A 26,694-nucleotide genomic window follows, 5' to 3' on the forward strand; every position below is an offset into this window, starting at 1 on the left:
TTGGTTCAGATTCAGTTTCAGTCCATGGGTCTGATGTTTGCTTTTAAAGTTTTGTGAGCCACTAACTATTTATGAGGCTGTCTCATCCTTCCCATTCATCACAACAGGTGAGATCAGCTCAACCACATTGGTTGCCATCACCTTGTTTTTCAGAATAAGAAAACAGAGTGTTCTGAGATTTGCCTCCAATAGATGTCATCTGGAAGAATCTGATCACTTTCAGAACGTGATGCAATGGACTTTTGTTGTTGTTGTTGTTGCGTAATACATGATGACTGCTATTTTGGTCAGACTTTCTTATTTAATTGGGGTTTTTGCACTGCTGATGAGCATCAAATTCCATTAAAATCATCCAGCACAGCAGTTTTAAAGCTGTCCTAAATCCTGGCTAAATTCAAAGATATGTGTAAGATATTTAAATCTAAAAGAGTGAAAATTGGTGTAATTTGTTTTTTTTATTTTTGGGCTCCTGTAAATTACATCATACAGTTTCCCTTTTACTGACAAATAGTTTAAAAATTTATTTCATGCTGCCTTTAAATTTGACATACTTTCATTTTAATAATTACTGTACAAAACCTAAGTAATCATAAGTACACTACATAGGCTAGCACAGCAAAAGGCATGCTACTAAACCACTATTACTAAAGTCACAACCACATTTTGTATTTCTCTTGATACACTTTTGTTCAAGTGCAGTTACCAGCATACCAATCTACCTTTCATCACCACTGTTTAGACTTTGTGAAAAAGCAAAAGCTGTCTTAGCTTGAGCACTCAAGTGCTACGCGCGACGCACAAGAGCATTCTTCTATTTCACTCTAAAACGTATCCAGTGAAAAATATGAGTACGATTTCTCCTAGTAAGCCTCTGTCTGTGCGTGGGTAGGTGTGGGTGTGACTACTCTCAAAATAAACTGCTCAGGTAACTAGAAATTAAGTTTAAGACATCAGCTTATCAGCACACATAGAGGCATAAATCCTCAACCTTCTCACAAGGTTTGAGATGAGCATTCATTTCTTTCTTCTTGAAATATAAGTGGTACCAAATCCTGTGTAATACATGCAGACTCAACAAAATCTTTAAAGATTTCCATTTTTGTCATGTGATTTATGACTGCAGTTCAGTCTGGCATATCAGTCAATACAGTTTGCATTTCTCACTCTTTAAAGACAAAACTCTTTCCTCAAATGGTTTTCTTCCTATATTTAATAATCATTCAGTTTGAAATTCTACCTTTGGACTCAGAAAAACTATGCTAGAATGGAGCTTTATATCTGAAATCCAGTGAAATAGTAATGGAATGAGACACATGACACGAAGACATAGAATTTTTAGTAAAGAAAATGAAAAAAAAAAATCTGACCACTGCTTACCCACATAAGAATAATCACTGTTAATAATACTCACCGAACTAATATTCTGCTGATTTTTCTTTACTCTTTCAATCTCTGGAGTCTCTTTAACAGCTGTGCCAGCTCCTACCACCTTCTTATAAAACACCTTTATTTCCCAAAAAGAAAAAGTAATTATTAGAATGATAGCATTGCAAGTACAAGTTCTCATAAAAGGACTGGGCAATTTTCCAAGTTTCAAATTGGTCTGATGACAAATCTTGCTAAGAAAGCAAATACTTTAATTTTTTATAAATCAGACCAATTATCAATAACTATAATAATATTTTATTTGTTTTCAACTGTAAACCAGAAAAGCTATTATTACCCTTCAGACTCACTTCAAATATGTGCAAGCATTTGTAATGACAGTTTATACTTTCAAAATAATATTAAAATTTAAATCAGCGTTAATGAACATTTAAAAATGCAACTTTATGCTTGAGTAATCTCACTGATTTCAGTATAATTGAAAATGCATGTACATGCAAGATTTTAATTTTGGGTTTAATCTTCAGATTTTAAAATCCTTTGAGATGTTAATAGATATTATTACTTCTAATTTAACAAAATAGAAAATGACATATTTGTGACTAAATAACCCGGAGAGCCAGAGCTACAATGCAATCATGCAATCTTTGTCTTCTGCATTCAAGCCAGAAGGCTGTGAACTGTATCTAAAAACTCTGTTCTGAAAAGTCACACAAGCAGTTTATACAAGGAATGCTGTGGAAGTAAAGTCGCCTATTTTATTGTGTTGGCCCACAATGTCAGAGGCTAATGTTGGTCGTAAGGCAGTCAAGGTTAAACCTTCCCACCAGCATTCTGTTCCATTTTGTTGTTGAATGACAGATGGTAGCAGAGGGGCAGTCTGACAAAATGGCATTCAACATGGAAATGTGTATGGAGCAAAGAGGTAGAATTGAATTCCTTCATACGGAGCAAACTGCACCCACTGATGCTCCAAAGAATGGATGTGAACACAGTGGTGGGTGGTGCTTTTCAGCAGTGGCATCAATACTGGTTAACCATGCACAGCTGTCACACCAAAGTACACATGCAAAGTTTGCACCAGGTAGATCATATGAATGATCACACAGCAACAAAAAGAAACTCGTATGCAAGTTTGTTAGGACCTATTTAGGACCTACTGAACCAATTTGAAGCTGAAGGTAACAGTTCCCTGGATTGCTTCATTACCAGTGAAGAGACTGGTGTCACCACCATGAGCTGGTGTCAAAACAGCAGTTCATATAGTGGCAACATGTGAACTCTTCACTGAAGGGGAATTATTCAAGACACAGCCCTCAGAAGGTAAAGTGATGTCTTTTGGGATAGGAAACCAACAATCCTTCTGAATTTCCTGGAACCCAGACAAACCATTAACTGCTGCATCATGAAGCCAATTCAGCTGAAGGCCTACAGTTTCATAGATGTACCAGAGAGGAAGACAACCTTCCTCTCGCAACACATTAATGTTAGAGCCCATACCAGTTTGAAGACTGTGGAGTACATTGCCAATCCTTGGTGCCCTGTCCTACCACACCCACTATATAGCCCAGATTTGGTGTCTTCTGACTTCCAAGTCTTCAGACTGCATAAGAAACATTTCCCTATCAACTATGCCATCAGAGCAGATGTGATATAGTGGGTCACCTCCATTGGTGCAGATTTTTACAAGTGCAGCATCACTTGCTCACCATAGGTCAAAATGCATAGCTAATGGTGGAATGACTATGCTGAAAAATAGTGCTTTGTAGCTAAGAATTTATTCAAATAGCTTTATTGTGCTCTTTGCATTTGTTGCAGTTTCTGTGGAAATAAATGGAGGCATTGCTTTCAGAGCAACCTATGTGAAATTCTCCTCCTTATTTCAATCGTTTCAATGAAGTATAAAATAAAAGCACATCAGTAGAACCAGTCGTTTAAATTTACTGAAGGAGACAGTAAATAACTGCTCCACAAATTCCAAATGTGGATATAATTTAAATAACCATGAAGCACCAGTTCAGATGGAAAAACTCCTGAAGTTTTATTTTTATTTCAGCATTTGTTGTCACAGATGTTACCATTCCAGTAAGTATTTCCAGACTAGCAGTTTAAAAAGAAGTCTGGTCCTGGCAGTTGTAAAATAAATCTTTACCATTTAGCATTTCTATTTTCATGAACCAAGGTTTATTCTACTTCAAAATTTTACTTCTCTCAAACATTAAACCATGAAATATTCTGACCATAAACTAGGGTGACAGTACTGGTGAGTTTTCTAGTGGAAAATTAAGTATATGAGTACATTTTCAGATACTCAGAAAACCTTTAGCAATTGAAAATTTTCTTTTATCACATAAGAGCAAAATCAGCTCAGAGGAAGAGTTTGAAAAATATTTTGCACATGCATATCACTACAAGGTATAAAGATTGAAACTGTGGACTAAAGTAAGCAGTTCAGATTTTTCATACTCTACTGATAACTTATTCCCTCTCCTCCCTACCCTTGCACCATATGTATGTTCAACTCTCTTCTCCACTCTACATCCTAAATCATGGCTTGAGCTAACAAGCCACACAATGTGACCTATGGAATATTCAGGGGCATCATTATACCATTATAATCTCTTCTCTGCCAGCAATGCAGACTTATCAAAAAATCAAACAAGCACCTAGCTTTCTTTCCAATATTACTTTGGTTTTGTTTGAAAGAGGATAAGTTGAATTTTTTCTATAGTGCTAGTCTATGGGGCACCCATAGCCATTGTGGACTAAAGCCCCAGCTTATAGCTGCTATTTATTCCGAGATGGGAAGCCTTCCCATCTCTTGAGGCCCTATAGAGGGATCTGGACAGGCTGGATAGCTGGGCTGAAGCCAATGGGGTGAGGTTCAACAAGACCAAATGCCAGGTCCTGCATTTTGGCCACAACAACCCCAAGTAATACTACAGGCTTGGGGCAGAGTGGCTGGAAGACTGTGTAGAGGAATTGGACAGCGGGGTATTGATCGATGCTCGGTTGAACATGAGCCAGCAGTGTGCCCAGGTGGCCAATAAGGCCAATGGCATCTTGGCTTGCATCAGAAACAGTGTTGCCAGCAGGAACAGGGCAGTGATTTTCCCCCTTCACTCAGCTCTGGTGAGGCCACACCTCAAGTACTTTGTCCAGTTTTGGGCCCCTCACTGCAAGAAAGACATTGAGGCCCTGGAGCTGGTTCAAAGGAGGGCGACAAAGCTGGTGAGGGGTCTGGAGCACAGGGCTGATGAGGAGCAGCTGAAGGAGCTGTGATTGTTCAGTCTGGAGAAGAGGAGGCTCAGGGGAGACCTCATTGCTCTCTATAACTTCCTGAAGGGAGGTTGTAGTGAGCTGGGGGTCAGCCTCTTCTCTCGTGAAATTAGTGATAGGACCAGAGGGAATGGCTTCAAGCTGCACCAGGGGAGATTCAGGCTGGACGTTAGGAAATACTACTTCTCTGAAAGAGTGGTCAAGCACTGGGATGGGCTGCCCAGGGAGGTGGTGGAGTCACCAACCCTGGAGGCGTTCAAGGAACGTTTGGACGTTGTGTAGAGGGACATGGTTGGTAAGTACTATTGGTGATTGGTGGACGGTTGGACTGGATGGTCTTGTAGGTCTTTTCCAACCTTGGTGTTTCTGTGATTCTGTAATTCTGTAAAGTACACTTTTCTCCCCTACCAGGGAGGCAGTGATAAAAATATTAGAGTAAGAATTTTTTCTATAGAAGAGAAGATTAAATAGTAAAAAACCTATTGTAAATAATCTGCCAAATGAGCTAGTGAGCTATAAGCAGCACTGATTTTATCTGCAGAGCTAGCCATCTTTTTTTGGTCCCATAAAACAGGAAAATACTTGAGATGAAATAAAAAAATCAGAAGCCAAGTAAGCGTCATTAACTTTTTCTACATAGAGGTGTTCCTTTAAGTTAGTAAAAACTTACCTTTATAATCTAATTTGTCCAAAATGCAGAAATATTAGAATGAAGAGAAAGAAACTAAATTCTCTCTTCAGTCTCACTTCTGAACGGCTTTCTTACATTTGGAAGATCCACTTCAGGTACACAGAAATGCTGATCACAACACAACCTCAAAGACATAATGCTTTTTTTTCATGTTATGCAGTACACTAACTACATAAATCCAAAAGAGGACTGTCAGTCTTAGCAGACTGGCCATACATTGCTGCAATGAATTCAGATGCATCAAATGCTTTAAAAGGCTTAATTAAGTAGTGCATGGTTTTTACATGGCTGGTATCTGACTGTTAGTGAGCCCATTCTGCTTAGATCTGCTGACCTGAGAACTCAATCAAAAGCTATCAAACACTGAAGCAGAGAAGAAAGCAGATCAGTAGGGGCTAGCTGGGATCCCCTCCATTACATGGGATGTTGGTATAGGATGCCAGCAACAGCAGATACAGAGCTAATTGCCTTCACACCATGCAACTAAGCACCATTCAAAACCAAGAGGCAACAGGCTACAAGAAACTGGGGTCAGGGGGCCTGTCAGCAGCTTATATTAGGAAGATGTAGCTTTCAGCTGTTCTCATCCGAGGAAAGGAAAGGAGCCAATACCTAATGGCTGAAAGAGGTTAAAGGAGAAGTAGAGCAGTCCAGAACACCCTCAGAGACTTCACTTCTTTCCCTTCAGGCTCTGAATTCCCTAAGGATGCCACGGTAATACATGAGAGCACCAGGAAATTGCCTCTGAGAGAAACTAATAGACGTTGTACTTGTAGTGGTGAAGCTGAGAGAAGCTCTAAAGAATTACATCTGTGTCAGATAACGCTAAAATTCTGGAGTTACTTAAATGCTTCTCTCTCAAATCATTGGCTTTATTAGTATTATTTAGTCTGCCAGAAAAACAGACACTAACTGGACAGTCTGTGGCTCTAAAGGCTAAATTTGCCCTCCATCTTTTCTTCAGTTATATTAAAAGCAAAACCGGAATTACTAACAGCAGAGTCAATGGGCCCAAAGAGGAAATGGAACTGAACACAACAATCATGAACTGGACAATCTTCGAAATCTAAATTCATAATTTATATCTGAGGATAGATTAAAACTTAAATCCAGCATAACATTTTTAAAATGTAACAAGTGTATCATAAAATCATTAGACGTATATTTATGACACTTGCTCTGTTCTAATTTTATACCAGAATGCTAGTGTTCTGTACATATGATAGGAAACAGATGAAAAGTCCTATTTGCACAGTAAGAAGCCTTAGTTATTTTGTCCATTTAAATAAAATGCTCCTGGGGCTTGATGGAAAAAGAAATCTTTTAAAAATAATTGCGGTATGGCAAGACAGTATAAGTGCTTTAGCAATTCAAAGTAAGTGTCACACCTAGAATAAACTGGTTATTTTTTTATTGAAAGAAATGAGTGATACAGACTTTGCCAGGAAAATATTGCAAATAGTTCAAAGGACATTTACTCATAAGTTCCCTATTTCATGCTAAGGCACAAGGGACACTATTTAAGCAGAAAATATCTGAAAATGTGAAAGAGAGAAGCAGTGTTACTCACTGAACTGATGTTTTTCTGAGTACTTTTTATCCTCTCCATCTCTGGAGTGTCTGGGACAGCAGAATAGTTACAGAGCATCTTCTCTGCTTCATCTTTGTACATTTTCTGAAAAATAATTTTGAAATGTCAATTCCCTGTTTTGTTAGGGCTTAGAATACATAAACTACCACAAAAAAATGCTTATTGCTGACGAGTGTCAACAGTCATTTACAGTACTAATTTCAACATCTTTCCTCCATGATATTCCTATCACTGTGGAACCATTACGCCCCTATCTATGTGGAACAGTTGACAGTGAAGAAAACAGATATATTTTTTTCTTCCCATTAGGTAGTGTAAAAAGATCTGCAAGTACATGTAAAAAATTCAAGACAACTTATGTGGCATGACAGGCCTAAATACAAATAAGAATCAGGCAGTAAGATTTTTTCTATGCGTAAATTAATTTCATATAAGTTTGAAAGCCTCTACAGAGATAGAGAAGTATTCTGAGCAACGTACTTCCAGCACTCATTGTTACACACCAATTAAAAACTACATCTACCTGGCTTGCTATTTCTGAAGCTCTTTTCACCCGTTGTATTTCAGGAGTAAATGGACCAACTTGCATCCCTTTTCCTATAATTTCAGTCTCCAAATCTTTTCTATATTCTTTCTGCAAAATAAATTAAGATTAAACAAAAATAATGCATATTAGAGTAAAATCCAGTGAACTGAACTGGAATAAAATTAAATAAAGACATATCTCTGAGTATGCACTGTAACTAATTCCATGGTTATCTGCACACATTGTCTTCAAAGCTATACTGATATCACTGATTAGTCTTCAAAAGAACTGCTTCAATTTCTGTAATTTGATTTTTTTTTTTTTTTCTTTAAACTGTGCTCTTCTTATTCCTTTTAGCACAAGTTTTTTTTAACATCTCATTCCATTTCACTTCAAAAGTAATCTTAATAGATCCAATCTGTACTCACCTGGCTTACAATTTCAGAAGCTTTCTTTGCTCGTTGTATATCAGGAGTATCCATGCCCACTTCCATTCCCTTTCCTTTAATTTCATTCTCCAAGTCTTTCTTATATTCTTTCTGAAAATAATATTATTAGCATTACTCAGATGTCCAGCAAACAAATCCTTCCATTTTTCCTCTCTGTTCAATTCCACCAAGAATTATCCATAAAGAATCAAACAACTTTTGGTTCAACAGTATTATCTTTGTAGGATCTATATACAACTCAACTGTACTACAGCTGCGATCAGGTTAAAAAACTCTTTTAACAGACTGCTTTCTCCATATCTGACAGTCACATTTATCTGTCTTTCCAACTTCGACAGCCACAGCCAGAGGAATATGTAGTCAGCAATTTTTACCCTTCACCTGTTCTTTGCGACACTCAGATCATAAGGCTTTTAGCATGTCTCTAGCTGTGTTTATTGTTTGGCCCTACCTAAACAAGCAGCTGCTATCTAGACCTAAAAGTAGGAGGGCTTGCAGCTACTGAACACAGTCAAGGCCAGGCATGGTTAAGGGTCGAAGTTCTGGGAACATTTAGATTTCCCCACATGTGGACTACATAACTTTCAAACTCCATAAAGCTCAACAGAGTAGGTCTTTAGTGAACCTGTTATATGTCTATTGTCTAGATTATTTGTCATGCAGAACTCTCAACAACAATAATGTTCATTATGTCAGAGGCAAAGCTTGGACCAGGCATGATACTTACAGTGCTTGCAATTTCAGAAGCTTTCTTGGCTCGTCTTATCTCAGGAGTATCTGGACCAACTTGCATGCCCTTCCCTTTAATTTCAGTTTCCAGGTCTTTCTTGTATTGTTTCTGTAAAATAAAAACTTATACATTAGGTTCACAATAGTCAGAAAGTTATGGGTAGATTTTTACACAAGAGTCAATTTAAGAGCCACAATTTCACCCTCAATCAAAAATCTTCACTAGAGGATTAAAACCCTCAGGAGTCTTGGCAAGATTTTAATAGGAAAACACGTAAAAACCTAGAGGAGAAAAACTTTAGGAAAATATACTGAATACACAAATACAGTGAATATACAAAACTCCACGGCTGAATCTGGGAGGGGGCTAGGTGAATCTGCCCATACAGATTGCTGTAATTATCTTCTAAAATAAAGAGGCAGTTTAACTCAGCAAAACCTAGTCTAATAAGCTGGTACTTGATGCCAGACTAATAGAAACACATTTTAAGAAAATATTTTATTCATAAAGTCTACATACTAGAAATTTAATATAGAACAGAACTGTTTCCACTGAACTTTCAGAACATGAAATTGTAATTTATTCATTTAATACATCTTTACTGAACCACAGCCATTAGACAAGTGGCTGTACTCATCCATGATTGCTGCTTTAGCCCACAACATAAATTATAAATAAACAATAATCAGGAATCTTCAGCTTTTTCAAGCATGGATGTATTTCATTTTCTTTTTAAATTATATTAAAAAGTAATACTGAAAATCACATACAATAATTGTACTTTTTAATACATTACACTTAAAAAATTTAAAAGACTTTTTTATAATCTCTGGCACTGCTATCTTTGATACTGTAGAATTTTTCTAAGTAGAATTTTTTTCTAAGTTTCAGTTAAAAAGTGAGAAGACACCATCTCCCACTTCCTCTCTGCTAAAAGCAGAATGGCAAATGCTTCCTCCCGGCTTCCTGCTGTGTGTACAACAAGGAGAAGATAACTCAGGGAGTTACAGCTACGTATTCCTGCACTTGCTCACACTGGTAAGGTTGGGCCCTATGCACAGCAGTATCTCTGGTTATTATGGCTAGAGATACATATATGTGTAAAAAAAATACACATATCATACGTATATAAAACATACAAACTTGTAGGGTTCTCCGAAAGTAATTAACACCTCCTATTTATTCCATGGAAATTGTAATAGATACAAAGAGCACAATCACGCTATTTACCTGAAAGAAAAAAATCTCAGCAACAAAACACAATTTTTCATCATAGTAACCACTATACATGTTCACCAGCCATGAACAAGAGCTTGCATGTCACACTCATAAAAATCTGCACGGTCATCCAGAATGTGGTTTGTCTTTCATGTCACAGTTGCCACTGCTGAAATGTACCACTCACTGCCTCACTGTGCGCACATCCACTCTATGGTTCCCATAAATATTCACAAGCATCAATGAATGTCAACAGTTCCAATATTTTCCACATTACGGAATTCAATTCTACCCCTTTGCTTCAAACACACTCCCATGTCACATGCCATTTTGTCAGACTGTCCCTCTGTTGCCATCTGTCACATGGCAACAAAACATAAGGGAATTTTGGTGGGAAGGTTTAACCTCAATTGCCATCCCACCAACATTTGCCTCTGACATTGTGGGCCCACGTAATAAAATAAGAGACATTACTTTCAGAGCATCCCTCCTGTATATATACAAACATTCACGTGACAAGTGGTGCCAGCTTTGAGTTCTAGCAAAGTACACAGCCTTGACAAGCATATATCAAGTCACGAGCTCCTCAAAATGCTTTCAAGCTACATAGGGTCAACAAGTCTTCCACTTCTACTCTTAATCCTTCAATGGGAGTAGGTCACACCTGTGCTTGTAGGAAACTTCCAGAACAACTTAGATCAATACAGTTAACAGCAAAGTTTAGTTCTAAAAATATACTCTGGAAAGACCCTGCATCTGTCTAGTTGCAAAGGCAAGCTCAAGAAAACCCATTTCTTCAGGAGCAAGTCTACTTTCAGGAAAAAGCTTCCAGAAGTAGAACGTATCTGGATAAACATTCTCTCAAAGATGTTTGATAGTCATTACCAATGGTTATTTTTAAATAAGAGAAACAAATTTCAAAAAGCTGGAAATCACTTCCTTGACTTTCCTTTAGAAGTTAATTAATTAATTAATACTCAACTCTTTTTCCATTCCAGTATTAGTGATACTAATTGAACAACTGGACTAGATTGTCTACCTGTTGGCTCCACTAGCAATTTACACTGACCTTTTCATTGTCTGAGAAGAAATATTTGTCTTAAGTTTCTTTCAAACTTTTTCAATATTCTTAAATCAAAACAGAACTAGCCTTAGTTTAAATTCTTACATATTTCACTGCAGAGTATGTTTAAAGAATGGAATATTTTCCATAGATTATAGCATAAAGAGTGAACTTTCTCTGGCATCAATAATCTCGACCAGCATAACGTACCTCATTTAGTATCTGAGCCGCATTTTTAACTCTAATCAAATCTGGCGTATCTTCAAACACTGTCATTCCTTTTCCTTTCATCCATTCTTCCAAATCTTTTCTATATTCTTTCTAAGGATTTAAAGAGAGATTTCTCCAGTTAATATTGTGTGCAAGATCTTGAAAAGAAATGCCATTTATTAAATGTCTGATGGGCCTCTTTGAAATGCCTATAAAATATGAATTATCTGAAGGTTTCAGAGTTAAAATAGAATTTAAAACTATCAAATCAAAAGCTACAATGTTGCAAAAGTCAAAAGGTTTAAGATAGCCATTTATTTTCCTGTTGTGCTCTTGAAAAATAGTCCTCTTCTATACAGTCCTAGCACATTATTTAGGGGACTCAGCTGCCAATCTACATTTTAATTGCAGAAGCATTTGCTTATACACAGGCTAGTATCTGCTGTGCTGCCATTTTTACCTCCTTTTCACTAATGGATTCACAATCAGTATGGATTCCCTGAATGCTGTATTAGAGAGGACCAGTTAAAATGACTGCTTGATAAAGCATAATGTAGAAGCAATATTCCTACCATTTCTCTTCTGTTCCCCGCAGACTCTTCACTGTTATGATCTATCAACATTTAAGAACTCTAGCCTCCAGAGCACTCAGATGTTCAGAACAAAATTAAAAGCACACTGGAATCTGTCTGTGGACACTTGGTTCCTCTTCTTCTTCCCAGTACATAAAAAGCTGATGTAAGTCCAGAAGTGAAAAACCCTTTGCCTGTTCTGGGATTTTTAATTGCTTTTTCCACATCTTTGTTTAGTTTTTTAATGCAAGGCAAATAGAAGTTTAAAGAAAGAATTTGCATACACACAAATTAATACTCTTAAACACATATTAACTTTATAGGAAGCAACAATACCTTTGCCTCAGCATAAGTCTTTTTATAAACAGAAAGAAATCAGATATTTTTAAGCAGCTTCCTTCTATCATGAGAAGCAGCCATAGAGGCTGAGAACTTCTAATTTAGAATTATCAAATTCATTTCTCTCTTTTGACAGTCATGAATATGGTTCCAGAGTAGGTTCCTACTTTTACAAAAATATTAAATATTTGCAGAATTATCTATAGTAGGAAGGCAACAGAATTAGTTGAAACACAGCTAAGTGAAAAAATAATAATAATAATAATAACATTTTTAATAACACCAGGTTCTTCTCATGTTTGGAACATTATTTAAATCTTATCGTAGGTCTTCAGCAAAAATATATTCTGAGCTGTATCCATGACTGAGAAGAAAGTACACTATTTTCCTCACTCTTGAAAGATAATAATTGATTTGATCTATGTAGTCTCTGGGGTTTGATTCTTGAACATGGATATAAAATCTGAAATTCAGTATCTTTCCACATTGAAACACTATTTCCATTTTCTCATATTTTTCAACAGATACACTTTATTCCCTAAGTAATGAGTTGTAAAATCTAAGGAGGAAAAAATTAGAGAACAGCTAAATACATGACGCATTACACAGGGAAGTCAACTGAAGTTTTTGAAGGTGTAAACTTACAGCACTTCTGCCACTATGCATGTACTATCCATTTCTGTGGACACTTAGCAAGCAGCAAGATAAAGTCAATGAAATGTAAGCATTTGCATTTTTTCCCTAGTCAGCAAACACAGATGAGAGACATGAGGGAGTTCTGTATGCACAGAAAGGTATTGCCCAAGCAAGATCAAGCTTGAGACTTACCTATATGACAGACAAGCTTATAAAAATAAATTATTTATTAGAGGATGGATAATAAGGAAATATGTGAAAAGACTTTCATTTCGCACAGCACAGTCTGGGATAAGCCATTTTAAGAACAAGGCAAGTAACAAGCTTCCAGGGTTTTTCATTCTAGCAGCCTCAATTCCATCCATACCTCTGGGCTATAGCAAAACCATCTATTTTTAATACAGTAAATATAAACAAGGCACTGCTGGATCCCAGATTCAAATGGGGAAGATCTAGGAGCAGTGATACTTCTAACTGTGCATTTTAAATTTATAATTTTCCAATACATTTGCTTCTAAGTTTAGTCAAATAATAAATCTGATGTATAGAATCAATCGATACTCAAAACCAAGCATGAGTATAGTTAAGAGTGTTTTGAATAATAATATACAAATTAAAAGACCAACAATACATATATTCTCAGTCATAGAACGAAAAAACCCTGTTTTGATTCGTAATGTCATACACAACTGAAGAACAATGAGAATATAGAAAATCCACACATTTTAACTAAATTTGCTTATAGCAGATTACGTAATATCGGAGCAATTTTAGTCTTCTTAACTTTCATTCATAACAAATCTAATCATAATTGTTCCAAATAGATCAGTTAAAAGTGACTTACGCTCAGCTCAAGGCCTCCATATAACTATAACACACTATCATAAACCTGAAATAATTAATCAAATGAAAAGACTGCTGTCTGGGCACCAACGGAAATCTGCCTTTCAACCCCTTCATCTTTCTGGAAAGCAAACATGAGAACCTCTCCAGAATCCCATCAAACAGATGTCTTTTGTAGCATGCCTGGAAGTTCACCAAATTTGGGCTTTCTGGCCCAAAGGAGAGGGACAAATTCCAAAATTGAGGCTGCCACAAGGAGTTTCCAGCCAACAATCTATTTTCTATGGAATCATCGGATTTGTTCATTTAACTCTGTTTTTCTGGTTCAGGTGTGCTGAACTTTATCATTTTCTTACATTAAAACAAACATTAAAACAAACTTCAATAAGTATCAATTCTTATTACAGGACTGTTCAGAATATAAAATGACAAGCTACAATTTCTATTCATGGACTCTCTTCCGTATTTAACTATAGTATTTAGTGTAAGTGGTTCAGCACTCAATGGCATGTAGTGATGCTGCTTATTTCTCATTTATATCTTAACAACAACAGAAAAAAAATTAAAAATCCTCTACCTCCTTCAGAAGATTAGTGACCTCTTTTATATGCAAGAACTCTGGGGTCTTGTCTAAATCCAAAGAGGGCCTTCCCTTAAGACTTTCTTCAAAATCTTTGCGATATATTTTCTGTTGAAGCAAAAACAACAATTAGCAGTACATGCATGTATGCATGCATTTCCAAACATATTTCAGAAAGAACACTATAAACAGAGCTAGATAAGAGCTATGTCATTAAATATCACACTGATAAGCAACGTTACTATTCATTTCATTATTTAGATTATCTATACAAGACACAGGCAATTTAGATAAAAATACATGTATGTGATATTTCGGAAGGGAATGTTTAATCTGATCCATGAAAGAAACAATTTTCCTAGTACAGAAAAGAGAAGTCAAATGCCATTAACCCACAGAGAACAAGCCTGTGCCACCTGGCTCATGATCTCCTGCCCAAACTTTCTGTCCAAAACTGTCTCTGTGTCTTCAAGGGAGGAGAGAAAAGCTGTTTCTTTAAAAAAGTTACATGCTGATCTAGATGATCCCTTGAGCCTCTTCCCATTTCTCAAAAGTTATGCCATACACAACAATGTTAGCATCTCCAGCTTTTGAAGAAAAAAAACTAGTTTGAAGGAAGGACTGAGTTATAGAAAGGAGAACTTAGTGCTATTTCAGCCCTATCCTCAGTTTATAAAACTTCCATGATCATTTAATCTATTTTCTTAACTTGTGTGTTAGATGTTCGTTAGCCTCTCTACTGATCTAAATTTTGGACATTCAAACACACATCTTACTAACCTCACTTTGCATCTTTTGAACATCCTTTGAAACTTGGTACATCGGTGTATCCACAAACTCAAGCATTGATTTGCCTTTAGATTTCTCATAATTCTCTCTGTACTTGACCTGGAAAAATGAAAATAAATACTGTTAGCAGCTGAGAGAATGAGAGATCTGATTGCTTGCTACAAGAGATACCCTAGAGATATTTGACATAGAAGCCTCTTACCAAACTAAATCTGTTGGGGAAACAAGGCAGCTAGACAAGGAAATTTTTTCTGGAATCATGTATTCCTTTGCTTCCATATGTCAAACTGAAAAACGATGAAGCTTGACAACAGCAGGAGAAAAGAGAATCAACCACCTTTAAATAATTGCATGATTTTTGCTGAGTGACCTATGGCTGAAAACTTGATAAGCTTGGCAGTATGATCCCACCATGTTTCGGTGGAACAACACAATTACTCTAATCACAGCCACCACAGGTCTGTCTCTCATGCTCCAAAGTATCATTCTGAAACACTCTCATTTGCACTGGAGGGAGGGAAAAAGGAAGCAGAACTGTGGCCTCAGTAAGGTCTAGTCTTGCATGGACATTCCTCTCACAGCTACCAATAGCCACGACCTTAGAGCTAGCAGCAAAATCATATTTAAGCACACATGGCTAAGACACTAACATGCAACTTTATGCTACCTTGTGAAGCAGAGACACTTTGCTTAAAGGAAAAGCTCCTAAACTATTAATTTAAATATCTTTTATTAAGATGGCACATGTGACTATGGCCAAACACTTTATTTATCTCCATCGGGGTGTGATACAGTAGTATATTCTAACAAGGAAAAAAATAGCTATACATCAAAATATGATATTCAGAATGATTAATGTTATTTTATTTTGTCTCTTCCAAAATACTGATGTCTGAGTTTGAGAAAACTGTTCAGAATCTCTTCCATTCTCAGACTTCTGATTTGACACTAGATTTGAATCCTGTAACTTTCTGTATGTGTGCTTCTGATTGACTATGCATTGTACATCACTGCAATTTGTAATGCAGCTTCGTGCCTGATTTAATCATTTTTAGAATGCTGAATTTTTCTCTTTCCAACATTTATGTATGATCGTGTATACCTGACTTTGAAAGCACTGCATTTTCTTTGTGATAGATCTGCTAAGCTGTATCCAGGGTGAGGTTACAGCTTTTGTTTTGCTTAAATCTTTCTTATATACACATGGAAACAAACAAACAAACAAACAAAAAAATCCAAAAACATTATTAAAAAAAAAAAAAAGGTTTGCAATTTAAATACCAAGTAAGTTTTTTCACCTTCCACATCAGAAGCTCTCCTGCTAAATTTGAATTTAAAATATGTTTTCTCAAAAAAAAAAAAAAAAAAAAAAAAAAAAAAAATTGACAGTGATGAAACAAAGAAAGGATATCATAAAAACAATTTTTTCTAAGTTCCTAAAGAAAATGCTTGTCCTCTTTATTTTAGCTAGAAAATAACCATTATTTTTTACATTTTAAAGTGCCAAGGATATGATGGTCTGTGTTTGCCTCCTAGTGGAAATAATTATAAATGTCACAAAACAAAACTGCTCCTGTAGGTAGAAAAAAAAATGAAAATTGCCTCCACCTACAGATACTGACTTCACACCTTTATTCTATTCCTCAATTAATTGAACTAATTTTTAAAAATCTATAAAATCAAATGAAGGAAATTGCACAACTTTTTGGTACACTGAACTAAAGATACCAGATTTGGATTCTGAAATCTATTTAGTCACTCTGCTTCAGAAAATTCAACGCAACTAAGTTCAATTATTTAGGCTGTAGTTCATCACCTCAAGGTTTCTACAACATGAAAAAAAATTAAAGGTAAAACACAATAAGCTAGCTATAGTTACATCAAAGTTTTTACTGATGTATCTCCATAGTTTATGTCAAAGAAAACTACATGTGTACCACGTGAGGGAAAAGTCCCTCCTAGTGATCTCTCTTTCTCACCAAATTCATGCACATAATATGAGTCCAGCCTGTCAAAATCATAATGTATGTAGCTCCAAAAGTAATGCCTTTTATTTATTCATGGAAACTATAACAGGTACTAGGAGCACAATAGCACTATTGAGTAAGAAAATTATCGGCTATTAAACACTATTTTTCAACACAGCCACCACCATTAGCCATGCATCATACAGGGGCCTGTATGAAGTATTCAGCAAACATCAAGGAATGTTAGTGAGTGCAACTTTTTCTGCACTGAGGAATTCAATTTCATTCTGTTGCTACATACGCACTTCCATGTCAGACACCATTCTGTCTGCTCCTCTGTTGCCATCTGTCACATGGCAACAAAATCTAATGGAAAATTTTTGGGAAGGTTTTCCCTCTACTGCCATTACACCAACATCTGCCTCTGACATTGTGGGCCAACGTAAAAAAATAGGAGGCATTACTTTCAGAACAACCCTTTCATTTGTGTTCAAATATGTCCATCTCGCTTTTCTATGAATTGCTGGCATTTACTGCCATGGAAGCTGACTTGAATAATAGCTTTGCATTTGTATTCTAGTACATGTATTTCAAAAAGTTACAAAGTTACACAGACTTTCTTTTATATTCTATGTCAATCAGCAGATTAGTTCAATTAACCATATTGATTTATCAGTTCAATTAATTATACAACTTACAACATATCACACCATGGTAGATGTGACTATGTTAAGCAAAAGATGAAAAGAAGAATAATGTTCAGGGAAGAAAGGAAAAAGCAAATCTGGGTAATTAGTAAGAAGCTCTGTGTTTCATACTATTGGTCAGAAGTAAAAGCTGACCATGCAACGAGTCTTTGGAAATCAGTGAATGACACAGACTCTTTCACACAGTGGAAGAGAGTTCAACAAAGATTCGGTATGTGCTATTGAGAGACAGGGAGAACACAAAGAAGGTATTTGAGTAGCATGGAGAAAGGCAGGAGAGAAAGCCACGGTAAAATCAAAGAGATGACAGAGGGAGGTCAAATCTGAGAGATTTCAAAAATGGGATTTCTGTGGAAGACAAATAACTAGTGGAGACCCTAAGAATTGACAAAGCATTCTTCTTCCTGCTCATAGCAAGAAAAAACATCCACCAGCATCTGGACAACACAAAAATCAGAGGCACGGTATTTAAGGAGTCATTAGAAAAGGGCATACACTATATAAATTATCAGTCAAATAAATAAATACATTTTGCAAGAAGTAAGCAGTCTTACTTCTTGCAAAGGAAAGTCCTGGATTCTACCTCATTACAGATGACAACTTGACAATATTCACTCTGGGGATATTCATTCAATCAGTAAAAAAAAATGCCAATCTTACATGACACTGAAGGAAAGTAGAATCAGGCCAAAATGCAAAGAAGTATACAGAAAGTGTAAACTGTGAACATATTCATAATCCATATTAAAAAAAAGGACAGTATTAGCTTCACAGGTTAGAGTGACACAGACAAAAAGCAATTCACTAAAGAGAAACATGAAAATCAAGTACAGATGAGAAGGCTGAATTATTTTGATTATTTTAGACAGTAAGCTTCAAGCAGGCACTGACTCAGAAGTCAGTATGCTACTACTGTTTATTAAGGCTGACCCTTTCCCTCTGAAGCTCTCACCTCCTGCCAACAGTGAATAATCCTCCTTCCCAACACCACCCACTCACCCATCTCCACAGAAGTGCTGTTGTTTCTGGAATGAAAAAGACAAATGCAGCTTATCAGCCTCCAAGCACTACACATGTAGCCCAGGTGCTCTTGGAGTGGAAGAGAAGCTTCAGCACTGCACAGAGGTCATGAGTTTCCTGCATCTTCCTCCTCCCTATTCCATGAGACCCCATTTGGAGCACTGCATTCGAGCCTGGGGCCCCCCGCACAAGAAAGACATGGAGCTATTGGAGTGGGTCCAGAGGAGGGCCACTAAGATGATCAGAGGTCTGGAGCTCCCTATAAGGGAGATGGGGTTCTTCAGCATGGAGAAGAGAAGGTTTTCAGATGCCTCACTGTGGCCTTCCAGTACCTAAACAGGGCCTACAGGAAAGTTGGAGAGGGAGTACTTATCAGGAAGTGTAGTGATAGGACAGGGGGGAATGGCTTTACATTGAAAGAGAGCAGATTTAGGTTAAATGTTAGGAGTAAATTCTTTACTTGGAGGGTGGTGAAGCCCTGACACAGGCTGCCCAGAGAAGTTGTGGGAACCCTATCCATGAAGATGTTCAAGGCCAGGTTGGATGGTGCCCTGGGCAGCCTGATCTATAGGTGGTAAACCTGCCCATGGCAGGGGGTTGGAATTAGATGGCCTTTAAGCTCTCTTCATACTCAAGCTGTTCTATGATTCTGTGATTCTATTTCAACCACACCATCTATATCCCAGCACCAGCCCCACAGAGGGGCACTGCCTTGTTATATAGCAGGATGGAGTTCTGTGGTTATTACTAGATCCAGTGTAGGAAGCTTCAGACTTTTAGGAGGAAAAATAAAGGCTTAAACAGAGAAGCTATGAGGAAGCTAACACTTAACACGCTGCTTATGGCAAAGCTCCAAATATAAAACTAACATAATGGCCAATTCTGTAATGACAGCTGCAGATGAAGGCAATGTTAAGATCTTAGACAAGATAAGATTTGCACTGAAAGAAATATCTTAGATCAACAAAGAAAAAAATGTGGAAGATTTTAGACATGTAAGAAGAAATACTCAAGTAACAGAAATAATACTCAAGTAACAGAAGTCTGTGTGATTCTTAACCAGTATTCTAGTTGTTTTTATAAAAGAGTCTCTCTCCATAAAAGTTCTTTCTTTACTTACATCCCTCAGCTACTACGGTTACAACACTACAAATCATTATATATGAAATCATGATGCTAGTGGCAAAAAAAATATGTATTTTACAAATACCAGATTCCTTGATATATACATATACTTTTTTTTTTTTTTTTTTTTTTTTTTTTTTTTTTTTCTTCAGATCATCGTTTTAAAGGCAACTTACATCACTGTGCATTTTGCTGATATTCAAAGCATGGTTTAAATACAGCAGATTTGGTAGATCAGAGGCCGGATCATGCAGACTTTCCTTGTAATCTTTCTTGTAATTCACCTGCAGAAAGAATTCAGGTTAGGTAAAATAAAGATTAACAACATAATTAACAGCTAAAACTGCAGTGAGTCTGTCCAGAAACATAAGGCATTAAGCACTTGCCTGAGCAATCTATGTCAGACACTAGATGGTGCTCGTTTACTATTATTTTGGGAACTAAGAAAAAAATCAATAATGGATTCATTCCACTTGGGAACTACTCAAAACTTTTTCTAAAAATAAAATAAAATAAAATCACAAAATCATGCTTTGCATGAAGTTTCAGACTACATAAGAATTACTGTTGTTTATTCAAAACAATTCTGCAGAAAAGTTATAAACTGTGCATTTTCTTCAGTGCTTTTTTATTTATTAATTTTCAATGTTGCTGCATATTGTTTTCTCTCTCCCGATTCAAATATTATACTAACTGCCCAAATTACAAAAATCTACATACAACAAATAAAGGGCAATGCTCTGGGATATTTTATTTAATACATATTTTTTTCAGCAAAGATAAGAAATATAATCATCTATGGTGAAAGTTAATCACTTAATGAAGTAGCAGAAGATAACACCCTGTCAGCCTATAGTAGGATTTTCCATACTTTTGATAGGTGGACACCCATCTTTACAGGAAGAACAATATCCAGTTTAGCTGTCTTAGACAATAAAACTCTTAAGCCAATACCTTCAGTCACCTTCACACATATATTATGCTCTTCGCTGAGTAGACAACTTTCAAATCAACAATACTGAATTTACATATATTTTATGATAATAAGTACTCTAACAATTTTTTTTTTTTTTTTTTTACTAAACATTTAGATTTTGGAAACAATTATTCTTTTGAACCCTTTCTAAAGGCAGCCTCTCCTGTTTCCTTTGAGTGGTGCCCCACACTTTGGAAACAACGTGCTAAAGAAGTAAAGGCTGTCTTTAGGCTTTAGCGGATCATGCCCTCAAAGAAGAGCTCACATTCTCAGCATTGGACACACTGTTAAATATATCATCCTGTTACCATTATATCTTGATAAAGATGTTTTCTCCAATCTGATTTCAGCAGCAGCACTCATACAGAATCTTAAAAATAGTTATTCTAAATAAAGATCAGAAAATCTATGAATACAATGAAATCTAAGAGAGAGACGTGCACATTTAAGTGACTCGCTAACTCCCTCTTACACACTCTGGCAAGAAGGTGGTAATTTTCTCCTTCTAAAGACTGGTCAGATGGTTTTCCCTCTACACTGATGTTCGCCTTTCCTCAATACAACGGAACTGAGTACATTAGCTTAAAGTGAAACATGAAATTAACTGAATAAAGTGAGCTGAATCCCATTAAAAACTCTGCAGAGACTTGGAGAAGGGTTTTGTAAGAAACAGAGGAACAAACAGATAATATGCTGTATCTACTATACAGACACATTTGACAGAAGAAACTTAAGTTCACATTAGTAACTTGTAAAGTGGAAACTTCTGCTTGAGAACAAATGGTAGATTTTGCAGGATGTAAACATACGCAAAATACAAAGCAAATTCACTCACATCACTTGCCAAGGTCGATGCAATCTGTGCTTGCTTGAAGGAAGCACTGTCAAGAGGATTGTACTGGTGGCTCTTCATTTCTTTTTTGAACTGCTCTTTGTATTTCACCTTCCACCGAGAAAAGAAAAAATAAAAATGTTTGATAATAACATGTAGTACTTAAACAAGACAAAGAATTATTAAACACAATTGCCTTGTCCATCAATCCTTAAATACTCAAGATATTTAAAGAAATTCAGTGTAGCCATACCTCTAACTGACCCGTGATAGTTTCAAGTAAGTTTCATATATCTGAGTTTTACTGAAATTTAAAAAAAAAAAAAAATTAAAAAGATTGTCATTTGTGATTATTGGTGCTGAAGGATTTACAAAGGGAAAGAGAAACAAAACCATATGTCCTGGATAATCAAATAAACCAGAACTGCTTGACTAGCAATAGCAATGTAATTACCGAGAATCATTCAATTTATAATTAACATCAAAAATGAATTCTTAACATAAAAGTTATAAGAAATTGTTACACTTGTGAAATAAATCATTTGTTGCAAATTTTTCAGCCACTTCAAGCTGCTGAAAACAAAATGTAGGAAGTCAGAATCAAACTTCCCACTTGACTAATTTCCCACCACCAGGTATATGTATCACCAGCAGTATGCCAACTTGTCACCAGAGCCCCGATTTCAACTCTCCACATTCTGTCCAAAACTTCTCGCAAGAGCCCCAGGAATCTCTCTGTAATACAGTCCTTTCTAGGGAGAATGCCCACCTCGTTACGGTGTTAGAAAGCATAATCAAATGACTGCTTGGTACCACTCTCACTCTCTTCACTTTTTGTTAAAAGGAAAATGGGGAACGATAAGACATGGAAGGGGAGATGAGCAATGTATAACCATTGAGGTAATGGCAGCAAAAAAATGGCAGTAAATAAAATACAACAATTACACAAAACGTTTAGAAAAAATGAATTTACAGTCAGAAAAAAATGAAATTGAGCAAACAGTCATTTTCCTCCCTTGTTGTGCATGTTCATCAAACATCTGGAGCTTGCACACATGCTTTCCTGCTTTCTAACAGCTGGGTACAATGGAGGATAAAAAGTTGGCTCTGAATTATGCTGCTTTCATGAATGTTAGTCTGACACTTGATATTTGAGGCTATGCAACATCTATTATAATTTGCCACGCTCTGCTTATGTAGTTCTTTCCTTATTCCCTTTTTCTCCATTCCCACATGAACATCTGATAAAGAGGCTAAACCACCTTAAACAATCTCCTTCAAAAATTACTTTTTTCTCAGCTTTAGTTGTGGCTAAAATTTTCTGTTTCCTTTTCAACTCTTCCTTCACTCAAAAAAGTCTCAACATGGTTTAGCTTAATGTATTTTCATTCCGTTTAGCCACAGTGCCTGATATTTCATTAATCAGGATAACAAGAAACCAAAACAAAACCTGCCAAACAGATATTAGCCTGTCTGTTCAAGAACACATTGTGATTCCAATACTTACATTCATTTGTGAAAAGAAAGGAAATTCTAAAACATTTTAGCTTTTAAAGAGAAACTTTATCTGAACGCAGGATGAACTTCATTCATAATCTTTCACACTACCTCTAGAAAGGAATATCTATGGCTTTCTGGTAGATTCATCTGGTTTACATTGTTCAATATTTGCCTTGGCTTCGGATCAATTGCAAAAGCAAATATCTGAATATAAAGATCCTGCCTTTGTCAAAGGCAAATCCATACTCTGTATGTGAACCAAAGGACTAAATTGGAGTGCTTTTTCTCTTTTCAGTGGTGTATCCAGAACTCACCTCCTAATAAAAATCAGACAGTGCTAGAATATCTGACTCAGAAAGCCTCTGAAAACAGGGATCAAGTCAGTACGATGAGCACAACTCCCTTTTACCCCATACACATAATAAGGACATTGTGCCCAAGAGTTAAACCACCCATTATCTAAGGCTGTTTTTGCCCCAGTCAGCAAACAGCCTCATACTGTGCATGTGGCCTAAATGCACAACATGGTCCTTGGTACACTTGTTAAGTGTGAAAAACACAGTGCCAAAGGGACCTCTCCTCACATCTGGCCTGCACTCCTCCAGCTGCAACTATTTCATGTCATTCTTCTAATATAAATATATATTTTAACAACACGCATCAATCTCGAGATATCAGCAATGAATCCTTGTGTCACATCAGATCATATCATTGCTACAGAAAGAAGGAGGGATAGCCAATGCATCCTAGACCATGTATCTTGGTGCGAATGCGCAGAAAGCTCCCTAATGTAAGGAGAATGCCAACCCATCCAGCCACAGTGTGCTTCTATCAGTGAAGGCTGTTCCAGTACCTCCCAGTCCTGCTGCCTTGTCTGGCTGCACTGCTTATTACCTTTGCTCCCCTCTCCAACACCACTGCACATGTCGCTCTGGGACAAAATGGAGGCAGCACAATAATATCAGATGACCCTGACAGTATCTCAAGAGCACTTCCAGCAGTAATTTAACCCTGACTTGTCATAGGGGATTCATCTCATTGAAAGCTACAGACACACATTCCATTCTTTTTTTTTTTCTTTTTTTTTTTTTTCTTTTAAATTGGCATTTTCTTATTACCCTCTTCCTTTTGAAAGAATTCATGGGGCGGGGGAGACGTGGGAGAAGGGAGAGGGAGGAGAGAGAAACGATGAGTAAGTGCGAGGGAAGCAGCAGCATGCATGGTGTTTTAGCTTCATTTTGAACAGGAGAAAGTTATGAATGCAGTTTAGAGGGAAAAAACATGCCTGAGGAAAGGGTTCCAATTAAAAAGAAGGAAGAAAAACACTTCATCAGTGATTTCTAAAACATCTATAGGGGGGTTCTGACCAACTTCGTAACCTGGTGAAACAGCAAATAAAAATGTGGGAGTAGAAATGACAGTTGTTTGTGGAACCTTATCTACAAATTTCATCATTAAGCAAAAGTTTACTTTAATGAGGGTTTAAAACAATAGTTGCTTACTGATCACCTTAATTAAAGCCTTGAGCTTGTTTCTTTTTGTTCTTTTTTTTTTTTTAGCAGGGGTTAATTTAAAAGAAATGTGTGGAAGCTGCTTTCTAATCACTGCTAAAGAATGAACAGATTTTGCAGGCTTTCAGCACAACAATATGCCTGAAGAGCCCAACTGGAATTAAATAAAGCCTGGATAAACAAACTTCTCATTGGCCTTACACAAAGCCTATAAAAGTCAGAACTGCAGCTGGACAGAACAGTATCTTTTGAAGTTTTGCAGCAACATTCCTAAATCAAAATCTGTAGTTCAAAGCTGTTCACACAGGGAGTGTTCAGTTTCAGAAGTGGGTGACATCACCCACTGTTCAGATTTACAAAGAAACTACAAAAAATTGAATCATTCAATCACTGGGATCCCAGGATGAAGCAGACACTTGCAGCTAAAGCATTTCCTCATGACCATATGAAAGCATATTTTAAAAAAATAAAAAACTTGTAAAGGACATAGATATTGAAGGAAATGTGGTGTAAATAAAGAGCTGAATTAAAATAGTGGTGGCTAAAATCTTTAGCAGAACTTAATGCAAAGAAAAACAGAAAATCCTAGTCCACTGATAATCTCAGAGAAAATATATCATGGGGGAAAAGAAAAATCTACCTCTAACACTTTCATCCTTGAAACAATGCAACAGAATGAATATAAATATGAATATTCCAAATTATTTATCATAAAACCAATATTAAGCAACAACAAGGGGAAAGCTTCGTATTAGCAGCTCTTTGAAAAATCTCATCAAGTGATGAGATGACATAAAGAAGATATAAGGAAGAGTTTGATTTAAAAAGAAACGCAAAAAACAACCCAAACTGTACTATGTACATTCAGCAAACTGACAAGCTTCATGTTTTCACAAAGACTAACACAGCTTCTGTTTCAAATTTGGTTTCAAACCAACAGAAAGAAGTTATATTATGCTGAGGGTAAATATTCTAGTCCTAGGCTGCTGCTGTTATCAAGACTTCGGTTGTTTGGTTTTATTTTTTGTTTGTTTGTTTTTAAAGAGAAAGAGAAAGTACACTGATTTGGTACAGCCTTGAGTACCAGTCAAACATTAACACATTTTTCTTCACTTTGCCCTCCTCATTGCATTGATTGCTTTCTCCCTTTGTTACACCCACACTGCCTGACCTCTTCATGCTCCTGTTCTCTATACTCCCTAAATTACCTACCCATATGCATCACATTAAAACATGTTATCATCTTTTCTTCCTATTACATCCATCAGAATAGTCAACTTTGCTAATTTACTGTGAGGGTCAAATAACTAATATTTTTCTGCATGTCATAGCTTATAGATTTGTGCTATTAAGGGAGATTATCAATTTTCTACACAAAAAGTTTCTAGAGCTCCTATTTGCTGAGGAGGAAATTAAAACCCTAAAACCCAGAAAGTCTGGAGACAATAAAGAGATCATTAACTTCACTATTTTAAAATCTTATAATTGTTACAAGCCTGTTTCATGATCCCTACATAAAGAGGACTGACGAAGTTGACATACATTTAGTGCACTTCCTCTCCTACAGCACAGGTGCATTCTTCATCCTGACCCATCACCCTGCTTCTTGGACACAGGGGTCATCATAATTTTTCTGTGGTTATGCAGGATGCTCTTGATTTATAACCAGTGTGTCTAAGTGTTATAATGATTCAAACAATATATAAAAACATTAGACAACTCATGGTCACTGCCTTTCCTTCAGAGGAGGTAGGGAATTGCTGAATGCACCTCTCTGCTGCTGGAAGCAGCTTAATACTTACAGCTTCCATGCTACACTACACAGATGGATGGCAGCAGAGTGTCAGGCTGAAGCCCAATCATTTTTATACATGCCCAGCCACATTTTTAATAGTATGTGGCCTATCTCACATATTGAAAGCAGCCTCATCAGATAGTTGATTAGAAAGTCCCTTCCAGCTGAACTACTCCATCAATATAAGACTGAGGGGAGGATAAAAGATGAAAAGATGCCAAAACTGGGATCCAGGCCCTGTCTCTGTGTATGACCACTAAGAAAAATTAGAATTATTTTCACAAACAAACTGCAAGCTCATGGTATCAACTGCTCTCTCCTCTTCCTGACACACCCTCTGCACTATCTGGATCCTCTGT

General features: G+C 36.6%; 1 protein-coding gene across 3 annotated transcripts in view; it reads right to left on the bottom strand.

The window, feature by feature from the left end:
- Nucleotides 1-26,694, bottom strand: part of NEBL (nebulette) — a 241,033-nt gene that overhangs the window by 33,792 nt on the left and 180,547 nt on the right. For 2 of the 3 annotated variants that reach the window (XM_042889189.1, XM_042889188.1), the window contains exons 8-17: nucleotides 21,533-21,640; nucleotides 19,898-20,005; nucleotides 14,894-15,001; nucleotides 14,111-14,221; nucleotides 11,144-11,254; nucleotides 8,650-8,760; nucleotides 7,902-8,012; nucleotides 7,471-7,581; nucleotides 6,927-7,031; nucleotides 1,412-1,504 (exon numbers count right to left, since the gene is read on the bottom strand). The exons of the other annotated variant lie outside the window; for it this stretch is intronic. In XM_042889189.1, the coding sequence (XP_042745123.1) occupies nucleotides 1,412-1,504; nucleotides 6,927-7,031; nucleotides 7,471-7,581; nucleotides 7,902-8,012; nucleotides 8,650-8,760; nucleotides 11,144-11,254; nucleotides 14,111-14,221; nucleotides 14,894-15,001; nucleotides 19,898-20,005; nucleotides 21,533-21,640 (1,077 nt within the window). The remainder of the gene's footprint in view (nucleotides 1-1,411; nucleotides 1,505-6,926; nucleotides 7,032-7,470; nucleotides 7,582-7,901; nucleotides 8,013-8,649; nucleotides 8,761-11,143; nucleotides 11,255-14,110; nucleotides 14,222-14,893; nucleotides 15,002-19,897; nucleotides 20,006-21,532; nucleotides 21,641-26,694) is intronic. 3 annotated transcript variants of the gene reach the window in all.

Source organism: Lagopus leucura, unplaced genomic scaffold (assembly GCF_019238085.1).
Source record: "Lagopus leucura isolate 7727_CA_CO unplaced genomic scaffold, USGS_WTPT01 Super-Scaffold_100157, whole genome shotgun sequence".
NCBI lineage: Eukaryota > Metazoa > Chordata > Aves > Galliformes > Phasianidae > Lagopus > Lagopus leucura.